We start from the raw sequence: 18,524 nt of genomic DNA, 5'->3' as shown, positions 1-18,524 counted from the left end.
GCCTGATGATCGCCTTGCAAGTTGGGTTTGCGCCCTCCTGAACAAAGTCCTTGATGAAGGAGGTCTGGGCCTGTGTGCCAACGACCTTGCGCTCGGCCGCGGCCTGGACACGCGCCATGAAGTCGGAGAACGGTTCCTCTGGTTTCTGGAAAAGTCTGGTGAGTGGCTCGGGCACGGAGGCAGCGCAGTTGTGGAAGGCACGGAGGGCACACTGCTTTAGCTGGAGGAAGAAGCCTTGAGGGAGGGCGACGTAGCTCTGTGGCATGGCGTAGCGCCCCAGTCTGAGGAACGCGTTGGCAGGATATCGGGTGCCGTCGCGGGCGTTCTCGGCGATTTGTTTTTCGTTCTCGGCAGCGAAATGTGCGCGCCAGTCAATAACTGCCCCGAGGGAAGTATGCCTCTCACGAGGGATATCCAGTCGTAGGGGAGACAGCGGGCAAAGGTCATACGTTCAAGGAGGTCTTGAGCATGGGGGCTGGCAAGACCATCCTCTCGGACAGCGCTGCGGAGGGTTTGTACGTCTTTCGGGGAGAAGGGAACCCATACTTGGGGGTTCGCTCGAGAACGATTGGGATTTAGTGGATACATATCAGCAACTGGAGCAGTGGGGGGCTCGAAGAGGAGATTATTAGAGCACGGGAGGGGGTGTCTATTCGGCGGCACATAAGCGGGCGCTCGTACGCATCATCTAGGTCGTCATCAGAAGATGGCGGATGAAGTGCTTCCGGTTCCGGGTAAGGGCAAGATGACGCCGGTTCCGGGTAGGGGCAAGATGGCGCTGAGGCAGGAAGGGGAGGGTACAACGGCGGATAGTCCTTCCGTGAAGAAGCAGGAAGGGGCGGGGAGTGCGGCTTCTTCCTCTTTTGGGAGGAAGAAGGAGGGAGCGCACCCTCTTGGGTGGGCTTTCCTTTGTTTCGTGAGGAAGAAGGCGGAAGTGCGCCATCTTGGTCGGAGTCAGAATCAGCGGCGCAAGGGGGGTCAAGCTCAAGCGCGGCCTCCAACTGAGCCGAGAGCGATTCGGCATCGGAGTCGTTACCGGGAGCGCCGTCTTGGCGGTCGCGCCCTTCCCCTGACTCATCCACGGTATCGCACGGGAAGGCCTTGGCCTCGGGAGCGGGCACGCCTTGCAAACAAGCGCAAATGGCCACAAGAGCGGGGAGGAGGCCGGGGGGAAAGACCCGGCCCTCATGTTCCATGGCTGAGGCTACTCGTTCGATCAGCCGGGCATAAGTCTGAGGACTCCAGAGCGGGCAGGTGATGAGCCAGGGATTGAACGGGAGAAGTAAGTCCCAGTAGCGCTGAAGCTGGTGGACGGAAACTCTAACCTGGTTAGTTTCCAGGAGGGCAGCCAGGGCCCGAACCTGCGGGACCTGACGGAAGGAGAGCGAAGTACCCATTCTGATTTGAATGGAAGACGCCGAAGAGTCCCTACCTTAAGCGAAGCATGGGGGGTAGGCGTCAGAGTGGGCCCCACCCACGTTGGGCGCCAAATGCGGGCAGCGGCGGGCCTCCGGGAGGGTCGGCGGTTGGCCGGGCGGGCTCTCTGGACGGGGGCTGCCTCACGGTCGAAGGAGAGGAGGGGGTTCGGCATGAAGCCGTTGGGCCCTTGCTCTCTCCGCTCAGGCACGGGGGACGCGCGGTGCAAGCAAGAACACCACGGAGACAAGGTCTAGGCACAAGTCTGCTTTATTGTTGAAGGGGACATGGTTTTATAGGGTCTAGGGATACGTAAAGGGACTTGACTGGTGCCGGCGGGTGCTGTTGCTTGCGTAGACGGTTACTGGACAGTAGGCGGTTACTGGACAGTAGGCGGTTACTGGACAGTAAGCTGGCTAAGAGGTTAGGAGCAAGGGAGGGGAAGGGGAAAGTGTGGGCTGTCTAGATAACGGCTAGGCGGAAGACGGAGAAGGGGAGAAGGAGGGGCAGCGCCGGCTGCCAATACTGGGCGGGAAGGAGACGGGGACAATTGCTTGGGGACAAAAAGTGTCAAAGGAGTCGTGAAAATAAAATATGACAGATGAAACTCATATAGGAATAAATGTAACCAACAATGTAAAGCACTTGTATTCAGAAAACTGCAACTCAATGTTAAAAGAAATTTAAAAAGACCTAAATAACTGTAAGTACATTCCATGCTCATGGACTGGAAGACTAAATATGATGAAGACGTAAATTCTACTCAAATCGATATACAGATTCAATGCAATCCCTATAAAAATTCTACCAGCATTTAAAAAAAAAAATTGAAAACACAATTAACAAATTTATTTGAAGGGTAAGGGGTCCTGAATAGCTAGAAACACCATAAAAAGGAAAAGCGAACCATCAGCTCCAGCCTTTAAATCATTTTACCTAGCTATAATGGTAAAAACAACATGGTACTGGCATAAAGACAGAAACACAGACCAGTGGAACTAAATTTACGGTTCAGAAACATCTATCGTCAAGTGTTTTTTGGCTAGCCTGTCAAACCCACACAGCTTGGGCAGAATAGTCCATTCAACAAATGGTGCTGAAAGAACTGGATATTCATAGCCGAAAGAAGGAAAGAACTCCTATCTGACACCTTATCCAAAAACTAACTCAAAGTGGATCAAAAACCTAAAAATAAAAGCAATAACCATAAAACTTCTAGAAGAAATTATAGGAAAATATCTTCAAGACCTCATGGTAGGTGGTGGATTCTTAAAGGATAAGAGGAGGACTGAGATGGTCTACTGATGTTTAATGCATATAGAAGTTTTAATTAGCTTTACTGTAAAAGTGTGGAAATGTATAGAATGGATGGTAATGAATAGTGATTAACAGCTATTTTATAAATGGGGATGTGGCTGAAAATGGTAGTCTAGGTATGTGAACGCCAATTGAAAGAATGCTAGAGAATAATCTAGGAACTCAAAAGCACAGTAAACCAAGAGGTGGATGAGAATTGTGGTTGATGGTACAGATACAGGAGTGTCCTTTGTGAGCAGAGCAAATGTACATCACTGTTGCAAGGTGCTGAGAATGTGAAGAAGCATGGGAACACTAACTGGAGTGACCTATGGATTGTGGTTACCAGTAATAACATAATACTGCATCTATACCAAAGATGTACTGTGTTAATAATGGGGTTATATGGAAAATGTGAGCCAAATGTACACTATGGACGTGGTAACAATCAGATGATATTATTCTAGCTGTAATCAATGTTCCACCACAGTGTGGTGTGTTGATAAAGGGGTGTTGTTTTAGAATTATGCACATGTGCATGATTGTTTTATATATTTACAACTTCTATCATAAAAAAATATATTTAAAAATCAATAATAGGGTGGGTTGCGGGAAAAACACACCAAATATAAGATAAGGACTATAATTAGTAGTAAGATTTTGACAATGTTCTTCCATAATTTGTAACAAATGTTTAATGACAATGCAAGGTGTTGGTGAGGGTTGATGTATGGGACCCCAGTATTTAACAACTTTTACTATACACTTTTTTTGTATATTCATATATAAATGATATAAAGATAATAATAGGGTGGGTTGGGGGAAAAATACTTTTGTTAGTAGTAATATTCTGACAATGCTCTTTAATCATTAGTTAAAAATGTTTAAGAAAAAATGCAAGGTATTGGTGGTAGGGTGAATTATTAGAGTCCTGTATGATGTTATATATGTTTGTTTTGTAAGTTCATAACTATTACTATACACTTATTGTTTGCATATGTACGAATAATATACTTCAATAAAGAAATAAAAATAAAAATAAATAAAAATTTAAAAAATATATGCAGAGAGCAGACATGGCTCAGGGAGTTGTGTGCTTGCCTGTCATATAAAAGGTCCTGGGTTTGGTTCCCAGTGCCTTTTATTTATTTATTTTTTTTCTTTTCTTTCTTTTTTTTTTTTAAGATTTATTTATTTATTTCTCTCCCCTTCTCCCCCGCCCCAGCTGTCTGTTCTCTGTGTCTATTTGCTGGGTGTTCATCGGTTTCTGTTGTTGTCAGCGGCATGGGAATCTGTTTCTTTTTGTTGCGTCATTTTGTTATGTCAGCTCTCCGTGTATGCGGCACCATTCCTGGGCAGGCTGCACTTTCTTTTGCGCTGGGCGGCTCTCCTTATGGGGCACACTCCTTGTGCGTGGGGCTCCCCTACACGGGGGACACCCCTGCGAGGCAGGGTACTCCTTGTGTGCATCAGCACTGCACATGGGCCAGCTTCACACAGGTCAAGGAGGCCCGGGGTTTGAACCGTGGACCTCCCATGTGGTAGACGGATGCCCTAACCACTGGGCCAAGACCGCTTCCCCCCAGTGCCTTCTAAAGACAAACAAACAACAAGCAGACGTCAAGCAAAAAAAACAACAAAACGAGCAGTGAACAAATAAATACGAAAAAATGAGCAGGGAGTAAATGTAGCTCAAGCAGTGGGGCACTCACATCACACACCCCCACGTGTGAAGTCCTGTGTTTGGTTCCCAGTGCCTCCTAAAGACGATGAGGAAGACAGTGAAATGACCCAATGGGCTGTTGTGGGGAGCTGACACAACAAGATGCCACAAAAAAGGACATAAGGAGGAAAGCACAATGAGAGATACAGTAAGCAGGGAGCGGAGGCGGCTTAAGCAATTGGGCGTCTCCCTCCCAAATGGGAGGTTCCAAGTTTGGTTCCCAGTGCTTCTGGAAAAGAGGACATGCACACAATGAACAGACACAGGAAGCAGAAAGCAAGCATAAACAACATGGCAGGAGGAGAAAGAAATAAAAAGAAATTAAATCTTTAAATAGAAAACAAGGAACAAACAATGAGTAAAAACAATGAGCATACAATGAGGGAAAAACCAACAAGCAGAGCAAAACCAACGAGCAGACAAGTGCAAAACAACAAGCAAAAACAGATAAGGAAGCCATGGGGGGAGGGGGGAGAATATATAGATGATTATACCACACGTGGTGAATGCCACTGACAGATTCTCTCAGAACATAAGTGAAGAATACAGACTATTTAATCATATCTGAAAGGATCACCTGAGCAGAATGTTAGAGAACACAAAGGAACTAGCCAAATGAAAGGGAAAGAAAAAGGACTTTCTATTTTTAGGTCAGGGAACTGGCACTTGAGATTAATGTAAGGCGTCATCAGAAGAAAAAGCACAAAGGTCATCATACACGGTCTTGAAGAGTCTGGGTTATTATCAAAGCTAGTTTTTAATGCAAAGTGTTTGATAAGAATGGATTTCCATATTAGGAAAATCACTCTAGCAGCAACTTGGAGAATGGACTGGGAGTTGGAATGTTGAAGACAGCTTAAAGACAGGGATCTTCTTAAGGAAACCATTGAAGCAATACAGACAAATAATTATGAGTGTAAGAATTAGGGTAAAGAAAAAATTAAAAATTAAAAATAAAAATAAAAATAAAAATAAAAAAAGAATTAGGGTAAAGGCACGAGGCTACAGCAATGGTTCTCAAATGTCTAAAGATATTTTGGTTGTCATGACTGTGAAAGTGCTACTGGCATCTAGTGGGTAGAGGCCAGGAATGGAATTAAACATATTCTAGTGCACAAGTCAGTTCTCCAGTAAGGAGATGATCCAGCCCCAAAAATGTCAATAGCGCCACATTTGAGAAATCCTAGGAAAGAAAGCTTCAAGAGCTATTAAGAAGCTTTAAAAGACAGAAGATTGACTAGAAGTAGATGGTGAGGAAGAAGATGTGTAAAGGAGGACTCCTGGGTTTCTGGTTGGGGGAATCTGAGTAGATGATGGAACAGAAGAGGTATAAAAAGAAAATCATTTGCTGGAGACACACAGATTTTGAAGTATCTGTGGTACATCTAAGTTAAATATACAAACTTGGAGCACACAAGAAAAATATTTGGACCAGAGATATAGTTTGGGAATTGATAAAGAAGAAGCCATGGGACTGGAGTAACATGGAGTAAAAAATAAGTACCTGGCATAAAAAGTGAAAAACACTGAACAGAAACTTGGAGCACACCAATATTTAAGGGAAAACTCATTCTAAGATTGGTAACATTAAAAAAATTTTTTTATACAAAGAAAGGAGTATTAACCTTCCAAATAACTATTTCATTTGTTACTCCAAATAACAAATTGGGATTGAATTACCCCATTATTTCAAGTCTCAAATTTGTTTTGAAACTCCGGTAAGAGTGGAAGCTCTGCTAATTGACCTCCTGTTACCCAGTGTCTCCACTACTTCTGATGCCCACAACTAGTATGCTTACCAAGAGCCAATGTTATTTATTCCAGGTAGTTATAATTATTATGATTATATAACTTGATCAAACACAAACCCAATGAAATAAAAGTTCAAAAAGAAAGTTGTTTCTATGAAAGTTAAGGCTGGAAAATACACAAAACCTTACCATAACTCAGTAACTGGGGTCAAAAATTTCAATCATATAAATATAGGGCTATAATAATATATTTATAAAATGACTGAAAGGTAAGCCACAGAGTTAGCAGACTAGGCATTCAGAGGGTCAGATCTGGGTGGGGAACTTATTTCTGCCATATATAAAGTACAGAAACTTTCTGCAAACTAACCCAAGACTCAGTTTCTTCAACTGTAAAAGTAATAATATCATTTGAATAGAGGATTGTTCTGTGATAAATAAGGTATTTGTAAGGGCCTAACATAGTACCTAACTCACAAATACACAGTAGGTAATGTTGTCTTTTTAGTCATTCCTTAGGAAAAGTTTCCCAAAGTGACTATTTTTAAAGAAGACGTAAGGTTTGGGACATTTTTTCATATTATGGTTACATGTTTTTACTACTTTCATCAGGTCTTATGAAATTCTAAAAAGAAATCTGGAAAAGACCTACTGCTTGCTATCTTTAGGTTGAGTCTTTTTTTTCCAAATGGTAAACTTTTTTCAGTATTAGTTATATTTATTATTTTTTTGGTCTTCTTTTTTTTTAAGATACATAGATCACACAAAATACAAAATGTTACATTAGGTTTAGTCTTAATGCAAAACCTGTAGTAAAATCAATCATTAAAAGAAAAAAAATCATTAAAAAAGAGTGGGCAACAGAATCAGCAACAAAACTATACTTATCCTAAAGGCAAGGACTCAAAACAATGTATATCTGTCCTTTTGTGTACTGTAATACATAGCACTCGTCCCGCAAAACTTTATGTTCTAGACTTGACGTCTTTCATAGCATGGATTATCTGTATCACTAAAAAAGGACAAGTATATTTTATCCTGAAATTTTTATTACTCTATCCTTATTTTAAAGAGGAGAAACTGGCAATCTCCCTTAGACTCTGGATGGGAGGGCTATGTCATAACAATAATTTTATTTCAAGTACCCAGCTGTTGGGTGCAGTAAAAAAGTTTTTAGTATAAATGAAATACTTTTATTCATACATAAACTCAAAGTAATCACAAAAGTAACATACCTACTCTTTTCCAGTATCTTATGCCCCAAGGAAGAGGTATCCATGGGAGAGGTAAGATCTTTTCATTATAACTTTCATGAACATTTAGTACTGTGAAGTTACCAAATGTAGAAGAGCTATAAGCACTCAGATTGATGTATAATATTCTAATAAATACCTATGAATACTGAAGAACTTACCTAGATTTATCCAAATTCCACCTGGCTTGAGTATTTTCCATATTGTATCAATATAATCAATTACATTATGAGCTGTGTCTATGAAGAAACAGGTAGCAATACAGTCCCATGTATCTATTCAAGAAAAATCAAATTACTATAAGTTATTTTAATATTTCTTTTAATTCTATAAATTTACCCATTACCTCTTACATTTAATTTAACTGCAGGGATATAGAAGCTAAACTCTTTCTTATCAATACTATAATCAAGGTAATCAAGTAATTATATTGGGGAGATACTTTGTAATTAATCTGACAGGGTAATCAATCTGGGAATCATTTTTTTAAAAGATTAATTTATTTATTTCTCCCCCCTTCCCCCCCCCCTCCCCGGATGCTCTCTGTGTCCACCCACTGCATCCTCTTTGTCTGCTTCTGGCATCTGTTGTAGTCAGCAGCGCGGGAATCCGTGCCTCTCCTTGTTGCGTCATCTTGTGTCAGCTCTCCGTGTGTGCGGCACCATTCCTGGGCAGGCTGCACACTCCCTTGGTCTGGGCAGCTCTCCCCACAGGGCGTACCCCCTGTGCGTGGGGCTCCCCCATGCAGGGGACACCCCTGCGCGGCACAGCACTCCCGGCGCGGCTCAGCACGCCCAGGGTTTGAACCACGGACCTCCCATGTGGCAGATGGACGCCCTAACCACTGGGCCAAGTCCGCCGCCCTGGAAATCATTTTTGATGACATGTATTACTAGATATCTTTTTTTTTTTAAGATTTATTTTTATTTATTTCTGTCCCTTTTCCCACCCCTCCCACGTCCCAGTTGTCTGCTCTCTGTGTCCATTCGCTGTGTGTTCTTCTGTATCCACTTGGATTCTTGTCAGCGGCACCCAGAATCTGTGTCTCTTTTTTGTTGCGTCATCTTGCTGCGTCAGCTCTCTGTGTGCAGTGCCATTTCTAGACAAGCTGTCCTTTTTTTTTCCCGCACTTTTTTTTTTCCTTATGGGGCACACTCCTTGCGTGTGGGGCTCCCCTACGCTGGGGACACCCCTGGGTGGCACGGCACACCTTGTGCGCATCAGCGCTGCGCATGGGCCAGCTCATCACATGAGTCGGGAGACCCTGGGTTTGAATCTTGGACCTCCTATGTGGTAGGCGGACGCCCTATCCGTTGGGCCAAATGCACTTCCCACTAGATAGCTTTACCAAATGATATTTATATGAGTTGTTTCTAGTCTATTCAACTTCTAGCCTTCATTTTAAAAATAATTACAATGAAATAATGGTCATTTGGGTTTTTAAACTGGGATTTAAACCAGTATTAAGAACCAATTTTGACAAGTTGCAAGAAGACTACATTCACTTGTTGCCCACAGAGAAATCAAGTGACATCAGAATACCTAAACACTGATCACTACCTTCAGATAATAACAAGTGTAAAAGAGGGGAACAGAGGTAGTCAGAAAAAGTGGGTGAATGGGGAGTCGACATGGCTCAGTGGTTAAGTGTTGGCTTCCCACACATAAGGTCCCTAGGTTCACCATCCCTGGCACCAGTACCTCAAAAAAAAAAAAAGTGGGTGGAACTCAGCAGACAACACTGTTTACCTCCTTGAGGCTGAATTCTAGTACAAGGATTAAGACAGAATTGAAGAAATGGTGTCTGTACAAATGCTGGTACAATAATGACACTTGATCCAATCAAGGATCACTACCATCATTTGCTCCCTCAAAACTTGCTCTAGGATAAAGTCATTTTTATTTTCCTATGTGATGTTTTCCATTATTCTACTCCTTTTTGGAGACTTTGGTCCCTAACTTATCTTGAAGACCTAATGCCTTTCTTCCTTCCCTTTCTACTTCCAGAGTATAAGTTTTTCCCAAAGCCAGCATTCAAGGAAAAAGAAACAAAACTTTACTATCTTGTTACTTCCATGCTCTAAACCCTCCAATTGTTTCCCATCTCGCTAGGTCAAACTTTAAAGTCTGTGCAATGACCTACAAGTCTGCTTTGCCAAACCCTCTCCAAACTAACCCTCTTGCTTTTTGTTGAGCAGAATAAGCACATTTCCTTCACCATCATCTCTTTCCCTTGCCATTTCCTCTGTCTAGAATATTTTCCCCCAAATATTCGAATGGCTTGCCTCTTCACTTCTTTGAGATTCTGAGCCTGTTTTTAAAAAATGTCTGCTCTTAGAAAGGTCTTCCCTAACAACCCTATATAAAATAGCAGCTCCACTCTAGATAATCTATATCCCATTTACCCTGTTTATTTTTCTCCCTTACAATATACTTGTTATTGCCTCTCTCTCCCTACTTGAATATAATTGCCCTGTGGAGAATTTTGTTTTGCTCACTGCTCTCTAGCCAATGCCTAGAATATACCTGGCATTTAGTAAGTGCTCAACAAATGTTTTTTTGTTTTTTTGTTTTTAAAGATTTATTTATTTTTATTTAATTCCTCCCCCTCCCCCGGTTGTCTGTTCTCTGTGTCTGTTTGCTGCGTCTTGTTTCTTTGTCCGCTTCTGTTGTCCTCAGCGGCACGGGAAGTGTGGGCGGCGCCATTCCTGGGCAGGCTGTACTTTTCTTTAGCGCTGGGCGGCTCTCCTTACAGGCGCACTCCTTGCGTATGGGGCTCCCCTACGCAGGGGACACCCCTGCGTGGTACGGCACTTTCGCGCATCAGCACTGCACATGGGCCAGCTCCACACGGGTCAAGGAAGCCCGGGGTTTGAACCACGGACCTCCCATGTGGTAGACGGACGCCCCAACCACTGGGCCAAGTCCGTTTCCCAACAAATGTTTATTTAATGAACTATATTGTTAACACCCCAACATTTTAGTTTTCTTTTTCCTTTTACTGTCTAACTTTTTCTCCTCTTTCCCCATCATTGTCTCTATTTTCCTAAGGCCCAACAAAAATTTCTTCAACAGTTTGCAAGGCTGAAGCCTAACTGTAAAGGTCATCCACAATTTCTGGAACCAATCTTCTTTTCTAGCCATATTTCCCACTAAATCCCTAAACAAACCTCCCTTTTCCTTCCAGCCAGGCTGTTCTGCCATCCTTAGTTACCTTATTCATTCATATCTTTGTACCTCTGCCTGCCTGCAATGCAATTCTTCCCTGTCCTTCAAGTCATGGCCTCTCTACAGAGAGGTGATTACTACGTTCAACTTTATCATATCCATTACTCATCTGAACTTTGTTTATATGGTTATTCTAGTAGAGCCAACAGATTTTAAATTTCATGACTTCTTCATAGATTTCTTTAAGTTTCTTATTATTGCCTTGTATGGACCTTGGAAATATTCTAAAGTATCACTGAAATATACCTTATATTCTGCCACCAAAATGAATGACCAAAACTCTGGCTTAACTTAAAATTAGCTCATTAAATTTATTTTGTATTTTTTTGTATATTCTTTTTGTTCACTAAATTTTGAATAAAGGAAAAGACCTTTAAAACATTTGCTTTGAACTTACTGCATTCTGAATATATCTCCTGAAAATCTCCAGCCGTCATAGAAAAGTTAGAACCAGAAGGAAGACTGTGGGGGTCAACATCAGGGAAAAAGATCGGTCGAATTTGATCAGCTGATCTCCGGTTATTGCTAAACTGATGGATCCAAGGATAAAGCTTATATTTATTAATTTCAGAACATCTGCAACATATGGATATAAAAGTCAGTGTTTACTAAACATTTTACCAAGAAAACGTACTTTAAATACTAAAATATGATTTGCTTGATTTGAAGCTTTACTTTATATAATTCATCACTACTGGAAGTGTTACCAATGCCCCTTACCCGTTATTTGAAAATGCACATATACATGTAGATGAGCAACCAATAACGGATTAAGACAGAAAAAAATTAAATTAAAAGTTATAAATATATTATTCTTTCAACTTCAAAAAACTGTTTTTCCAAACTTCAAACTCAAGCGTAAAAACAGTACAACTATTCTTTAAAAAATGGTATTGGTTTCAAGTAAAAAAATTTGCTACTTATTTTATACATTCCCCTCCTTACCTTCTCACTAACCCCCTAACTCAAACTGCCACTCCAGACAATTTATCATTTAAATAAGGTAGGCATGTATTTCCTCTCACACACCTGACTTTAAAATTAACAACTCTTTCTCACTACTTTCCAAAAGAGGCCACACTAGTTCTGAGAGAACTTCCTAACTCAGTCATGTAAGCACAGTTGGCCATTTTATAAGAACTTGATTAAGGAAAAAACTTATGATTTTAACAATGAACTCTTCTTCCATTAATCATACAGTAAAAGGTGTAAAGAAGTTTAAGGAAGAATGAGAAAATGCTCCTTCCTAGATCACACTTAGTCCTGATCATTCTCACAGAAATCATTTTAATTTCCTGGAATTGCCAATCACTTTCTAAAAGGTCACTTACCTTCTGTTCCAACATTCTGTGTACTAGACAATTGGTTTAAGTGGTACTTTGTATAAGCATTTTGATTTTAATCTAAGACACATTTATGATACACATCAAAATCAAACACTATGTACTTATCTTCAAATTCAGAATCCAAAGTTCAAATTCAGTTTGAAAAATAGCTAAGTCATTCTAAGTCTGAGAAATTACTATTTCCAGCAAAAAGTAAATTAAATACCTGTTAAGTACAAAGTTGGAAGAAAAGAGCATAAAAAAACTCCATTCATTTCCTTGACAAGCATAACCTAGCATAGCTATTTCCCAGGCCAGTCTTCCTAGTCCAGCACCAGGTACCAGAATATTTACTTTAGAAGAATCCCTGAAATGAAATAAGGAAATTATGTCCAAACCCTCAAAGGATAAAAAAAAAAAAAAAAAAAAAAGAGAAAGAGAGAGAAAATCCACATTAACAACTAAAAACTTAGATATTCAGTAAGTATAAGCTCACTTAAGACTCTGACCTCTTAAAAATTCAATATTTAATACAATAGTTTATATAACTAAATAGACTAAATATGTGTAGATTTCAATGCAACAGGTATTATCTCTAAAAGCTTATATATTCCTGTTGGAAAAGAATTTTGAACTGCCTTCTTTCTAATTGGGCATTTTTGATGGCAAATACATTACACCAAACTAGAGGTTCACAAACTGGTTTCCTCCGCTTGTGTAGTCACACTGCCATCACACATTTCCTTTGCTATTAAGATCAGCCATTCCACTCTCAAACAGCTGGCAAATCATTACAACCCTAAATAAATTTAAATGATATTCTTACAGGAAAGCAAAAGAAAATGTGTGTAATTAGCTGGCATCATGACAATGAAAACGGAATTTCACGATTGTTTGTATTCCCTAAGTTTGGTTCATAAATCAAATCCACTTTCCAAGGCTACAATCATGTACAATTCTTTCTTATCTTTAGATAACCTGCTCTTTAAGTCTGGTGGGCACCAAACAGTTACAGGGCATTTCATTGGCAATCCATGTGATAATATTCGCATTTTCCACTTTGAAATGAAAAAGAAACAGAGAACTAAGAGATTTCTGAAAACTCAATGTATAAACATAGTAACAGGAATTTGCCACTCTGTTTTCTGAGGGCTATTCAGTGTTATGTGTTTGCATGAAAACCTTTAAATAGTGTATTTCATTTATTTCACTGTTTAATTTTCTATGTACATGATGATACAAAACTAGTCAAAAATGATTTCAAAAAGTAGACCTATAAAATTAGTAAGGCATCCTTTAATATTTAAATGGGTAAACTGACACCAAGGTACCAAAGAACAACTTTCACTAAAATAAAGTAAGATTAAATAGAATCTTTTCATATTCTAAATTATATACAATATGTTATATGGGTATGTGTGTATTTGTGCATATTTCAATTTTTTAATGAGGAAAATGGGCATATTCTCTCACTTCTCTCATGTTTATTTATACTGGTCATTTAATAAGAATATATATTTTTAACATTAGGATTTGAAAACTACTTTTAGCTCTAGAACTCTGTGCTATCTGTCCCCTTATAAAAAGACCTGTCACAGTGGTACACCAACCAGGCCTCACTCTTGTTGTCCACCCACCAAAAGCCCTACTCTTCAGAATTACTTCTCCCCCGTCCCCAATGACTCCGTCATCATCTGTTCGCTTGTTGGTTTTGTGTGTGTGTGTGTGTGTGTGTGTGTTTGGCTTTGCTGGCTGTCTGCTTGTTTTTTCTTTAGGAGGCACTGGGAACCAAACCTGGGGCCTCCCATATGGGAGGGGGGTACTCAAACTGCTTGAACCACTTCCACTCCCCAGAATTACTTCTTCCTTTACTCAGTTTCCATTTGCCCAATTAAAATATGCATTCCCTACCCTCCACCCCCAGAGGCTGTTCTAGGCTGAGAACTAAAAACAAAACAAAACAAACCATTATTAGATCAAAGTAATGCAAAAGAAAGAAAAATGATTTGTAGGTAGATTAATAAGAAGTATTTAAGTCTTTTAAAAAAAGTCACTAATAATTTCTGAATGGCTGATGACCCCTTAATAAAAAAGTTACCACACAGAAGTTGGAAATCACACTAACCTTAATGGAAAGTTGTGCTAGTAACAGTACCAACAGTTACTTTGGTAGCCTATGGTAAGTTAACTTTATGGCTGCTGTTATCAAATTCTCCCTAACTAAATCAGATTGACAGAACTCTTTAATTCCAGCTAAAAGCCGTTGATTTCAAAATACTTCGCAATGCTCATAGAAAGGAAAGTAATTTACTCCTGTAGTTTCTGATATTTGATAAAAATCCATTTCTATAGGTATGGATTTATTACAATGAAACAAATAAAGCACCAAACATCAAACACTAAGGGAAAAAACAAAAAAGCAAAATCAATCTTAACCTTCTGGTACAGAAAAGAATCAGAAAAACATTTTTACTTTATTCCGTTATTAGAAATACATTTCAGTTTAAAACAAAGACAGAATATAGCTAATAAATAGGCCTGACCTTAGTTACCATATGCTAACTCAGAAATTATACTACTAAAATACATAAAAGGAGAAACTAAGCAGCTAAAATAAGTCCACATGAAAACTTGTACATGAATGTTCATAGTAGCATAATTCATGATAGCTCCAAAGTGGAATGTTTATCCAAATGAAAATGGATGAAATTGGAAATCACAATAACCTTAATGGAAAGTTGTGCTAATAATAGTACCAACAGTTACTTTGGTAGCCTATGGAAAGTTAACTTTATGGCTGGTATTATCGAATTCTCCCTAAGCAAATCAGATCGATAGAACTCCAAATGTTTTATCAATCATTTATCCAAATGTTTATCAATGGTGAATGGATAAACAAAATAAGGTATATCTATACAATGTAGGATTTATTCAGCCATAAGAAGGAATGAAGTTATGACACATGCTACAACATGGATGAATTATGCTAAGTGAAAGAAGACAAACACAAAAAACCACATAATGTAATTCTATTTATATGCAATGTCCAGAACAGGTAAATCTAGAGACAAAAAGTAGATAATAGTATCTAGGGCTTGGGAAGGTAGAGAGGAGCAGATGAGGAACGACTGCTAAAGGGCATGGGGTTTCTTTTTGGGATGATGAAAAAGTAAAAAAAAAAAAGTGACTGCGATGAATGCTGCATAATGCTTTGAATACATTAAAACCACTCCATTATACTTTTTAATAGGTGACTTATTCTGTATGTGAATTATAGCTTAATAAACGTGAAATAAACAGCTTTAATTTGTACATATATTCTTCTTAAAGTATGTGTGTGTATAACATTTCTTATATACTTAAAGACTTAGGTATCTTTAAGATCTATTAAAGCTCATCCTGTGCTTTAATGAGTGTCAATAAGATTCAGAACCCCTTTACAGTGAGTATTTAAAATAACTAATATTACCTTGTATAAAACTGCTATTACAGAATTATCAACAAGCCACGGAATGTGATCAAGGCTGCAAACCTATATCTAAACTTTAAAAACATACAAAGCAATACAATGTGTTGTTTAGGGGTATATAAATATGTAGTTAATGCAGGAAAGCAAAACTTTAAAAACATACAAAGCAATACAATGTGTTGTTTAGGGGTATATAAATATGTAGTTAATGCAGGAAAGCAAGAGTAACAAAACAACAAAGTCATGTTACCGTTATCTCTGAAAAGAGGGGAGGAAGGTGATCTTGGGATTTTACAAGGCACTTTCAACTTTACCTGTACTGTTCCATTGGGGAAAAAAACCAAAAAACAAAAAGATCTAAAGCAAATATGGTGAAACATCAAGGTTTAATAGGGCTGGGTGTTGAAATAGGTTTTACTCAAAGAAGAAAACAAGGGTTAAAAATGAGGATTACAGTGTCCAGCCCCTTCAAAAATGTGGACCCAAAGTTAGCACTTCATCTATTCCCAATAAAAAATTCCAACAATCCCAGAAGACTGTCTCACTTTAACCTTCAGCGCCCCTACACAGTCATAGAATCCTAGCTTAAATATCACCAAATCTATGAAGTCTTTCCCAGATAACTTAGGCAAAGCTTGATCTTACTTCTATAGTTTCAGTATTTCATATCTCTGTTATAGTTTATACATCTAGCTCTTTGCTTTGCCAAAAATGTCTTGAAAAAGAACAAGGTTGTTGATGTGGGAGGAATGAGGGTAGGGTGGGGAGTTGCAGTATATGGGAACCTCTTATATTTTTTAATGTAACATTTTGTGTGATCTATGTATCTTAAGAGAAAAAAAAGATAACAAAAGATTAAAAAAAAAAAAAAGAACAAGGTTGGAGGACTCTCATTTCCTGACTTTAAAGCTTATTACTTAGTTACAGTGGTAAAAACAGCATGGTACTGGCATAAAAAGATAGACATGTTGACCAATGGAACCAAACTGAAAATTCAGAAATAGACCCTAACATACATGGTCAAGTGATGTCTGACAAGGCTGCCAAGCCCACCTAGCCGGGCAAACATAATTTATTCAACAAATGGTGCTTGGAGAACTGGATATCCATAGTAAAAGAAAGAAAGAGGGCCCCCTATTGAGTATCTTATACAAAAGTTAAATCAAAATGGATCAAGGACCTAAATATAAAAACTAGAAACAAAAAACTCCTAGAAAAAATATAGACATCTTCAAGATCTTGTGGTAGGTGGTAGTTTCTGAAACCTTACACCCAAAGCATGAGCAACAAAAGGAAAAAAATAGATAAATGGGACCTCCTTAAACTTCTGTGCTTCAAATGACTTTGTGAAGAAGGTGAAAAGGTAGCCTACTCAATGATAGAAAATTTTTGGAAACCACATATCCGATAAGGGTTCGATCTCCATATTATATTAAATCATACAATAAAAAACTCAACAAGATAAACAACCCAATTTAAAAATGGGCAAAGACTTGAACAGATATTTTTCCAAAGAAAAAAATACAAACGTCCAAAAGCACATAAAAATATGCTCAACCTCACAAGCTATTAGGGAAATGCAGATCAAAACTACCATGAGATATGTCATGCGGAGAAACAGGAACACTCCTTCACTGTTGGTGCGAATATAAAATGGCGCAGCCTCTGTGTAAGACAGCTTGGGGGTTCTTCAGGAGCTAAATATAAAACTGTCATATAATCTAAAATTCCACTCCTAGGGATATATTCAGAAGAACTGATAACAGGCATTTACACACCAAAGTTCATAGTGGCATTATTCACAATTGCTAAAAGACACAAACAACCCCAGTGTCCATCAACCGATGAATGTATAAACAAAATGTGGTATGTATGTATGATGGAATACTATTCAGCTGTAAGAAAAAATGAACTTGGGAGGCATGGATGAATCTTGAGGACATTATATTGGGTGAAATAAACCAAACACAAAAAGACAAATATTGTATGGTCTCACTAATATGAGCTAAATAAAATGAGTACACTCATGGAGTTAAACTATAGAGTTTTGGGTTACAATGAGACAGAATGTGTATTGAGAAAGGGAAGTTGATGCTGAATGTAAGTAAAATATTTAATAAGAGGGACTGTAAATACGGGGAAATGGCTGGAGTAGATGGTAACACATTACAGTGAATATAATCAACACTGCTGCTTTATAAACATGATTGTGGATGAAAGGGGTAGTCTACTGAAAGGTTAATGTCAACTGAAAGAAAGTTGAGGATAATCTCGGGACTGTATAATAGTGATTTCAGTGGTGGCTTATGATTGTGGTTAATAATACAAATGTAAGAATGTTCCTCTTGTAGGAGGTGTTAAGAATTGGAGATACATGGTAAAAATAAAACTAATGTAATGTAGAGACTAACAGTAATATTGTAATATTTTTACAGCAATGGCAAAGAAAGTACTACATCAGTACTAAGGGTCAATAAGGGGGGGCTTAAGGGGGTATGGGATATTTCCTTTTAGATTCACAAAAACGTTCTGGAATAGACTGCACTGATGACAGGACAACTCTGTGATGAATCTGAGAGCCACTGAGTGTACACTTGGGATGGGCTTTATATGGTTTACCATATAAAACACGAAGCCTTGAGGTGAATGATGGACTGTGTTTAATAGTGTAAATATGAGAATGTTCTCTCATGAACTATAACAAATATATAATCCTAATACATGGTGTTAATAACAGGGTTTATGGGACAAACATACCAAATATAAGAAGCTATGGACTATAGATAGCAGTACTATTGAAATGTTCTCTCATCATTTGTAACAACTGTGTTACAACAATGTGTGGTGATGGTGGTGGGGCAATGTATGGGAAACCTGCATAGTATGCATGATTGTTTTGTTAACTCAAAACTTCTCAAATAAATTATAAAAAACATGAATTTTCTTTAATTACCTTTTATTTTTAAAATAATCTATTAGAATCAGTAATTGTTAATTCAGCCTTTTCACAAGAACCTGTATTTTACCTGTCAACAGTAATAATATTAACATTAGCTTAATAGC

General features: G+C 38.7%; 1 protein-coding gene across 2 annotated transcripts in view; it reads right to left on the bottom strand.

Annotated features, from left to right (window-relative positions):
- CARNMT1 (carnosine N-methyltransferase 1) overlaps positions 1-18,524 on the bottom strand; it is an 83,034-nt gene that overhangs the window by 18,667 nt on the left and 45,843 nt on the right. For both annotated transcript variants that reach the window (XR_001118980.3, XM_004464329.5), the window contains exons 4-6: positions 12,219-12,359; positions 11,065-11,243; positions 7,601-7,714 (exon numbers count right to left, since the gene is read on the bottom strand). Coding sequence is in view for 1 of the 2 variants with exons in the window: in XM_004464329.5 (XP_004464386.2) it covers positions 7,601-7,714; positions 11,065-11,243; positions 12,219-12,359 (434 nt within the window). In the remaining variant the exon portion in view is untranslated. The remainder of the gene's footprint in view (positions 1-7,600; positions 7,715-11,064; positions 11,244-12,218; positions 12,360-18,524) is intronic.

The sequence above is a fragment of the Dasypus novemcinctus genome, chromosome 8 (genome assembly GCF_030445035.2).
Source record: "Dasypus novemcinctus isolate mDasNov1 chromosome 8, mDasNov1.1.hap2, whole genome shotgun sequence".
Taxonomy (NCBI): Eukaryota; Metazoa; Chordata; class Mammalia; order Cingulata; family Dasypodidae; genus Dasypus; species Dasypus novemcinctus.
Note: the sequence above shows the minus strand (reverse complement) of the source record. Positions and strands in the feature narration are given on the sequence as shown.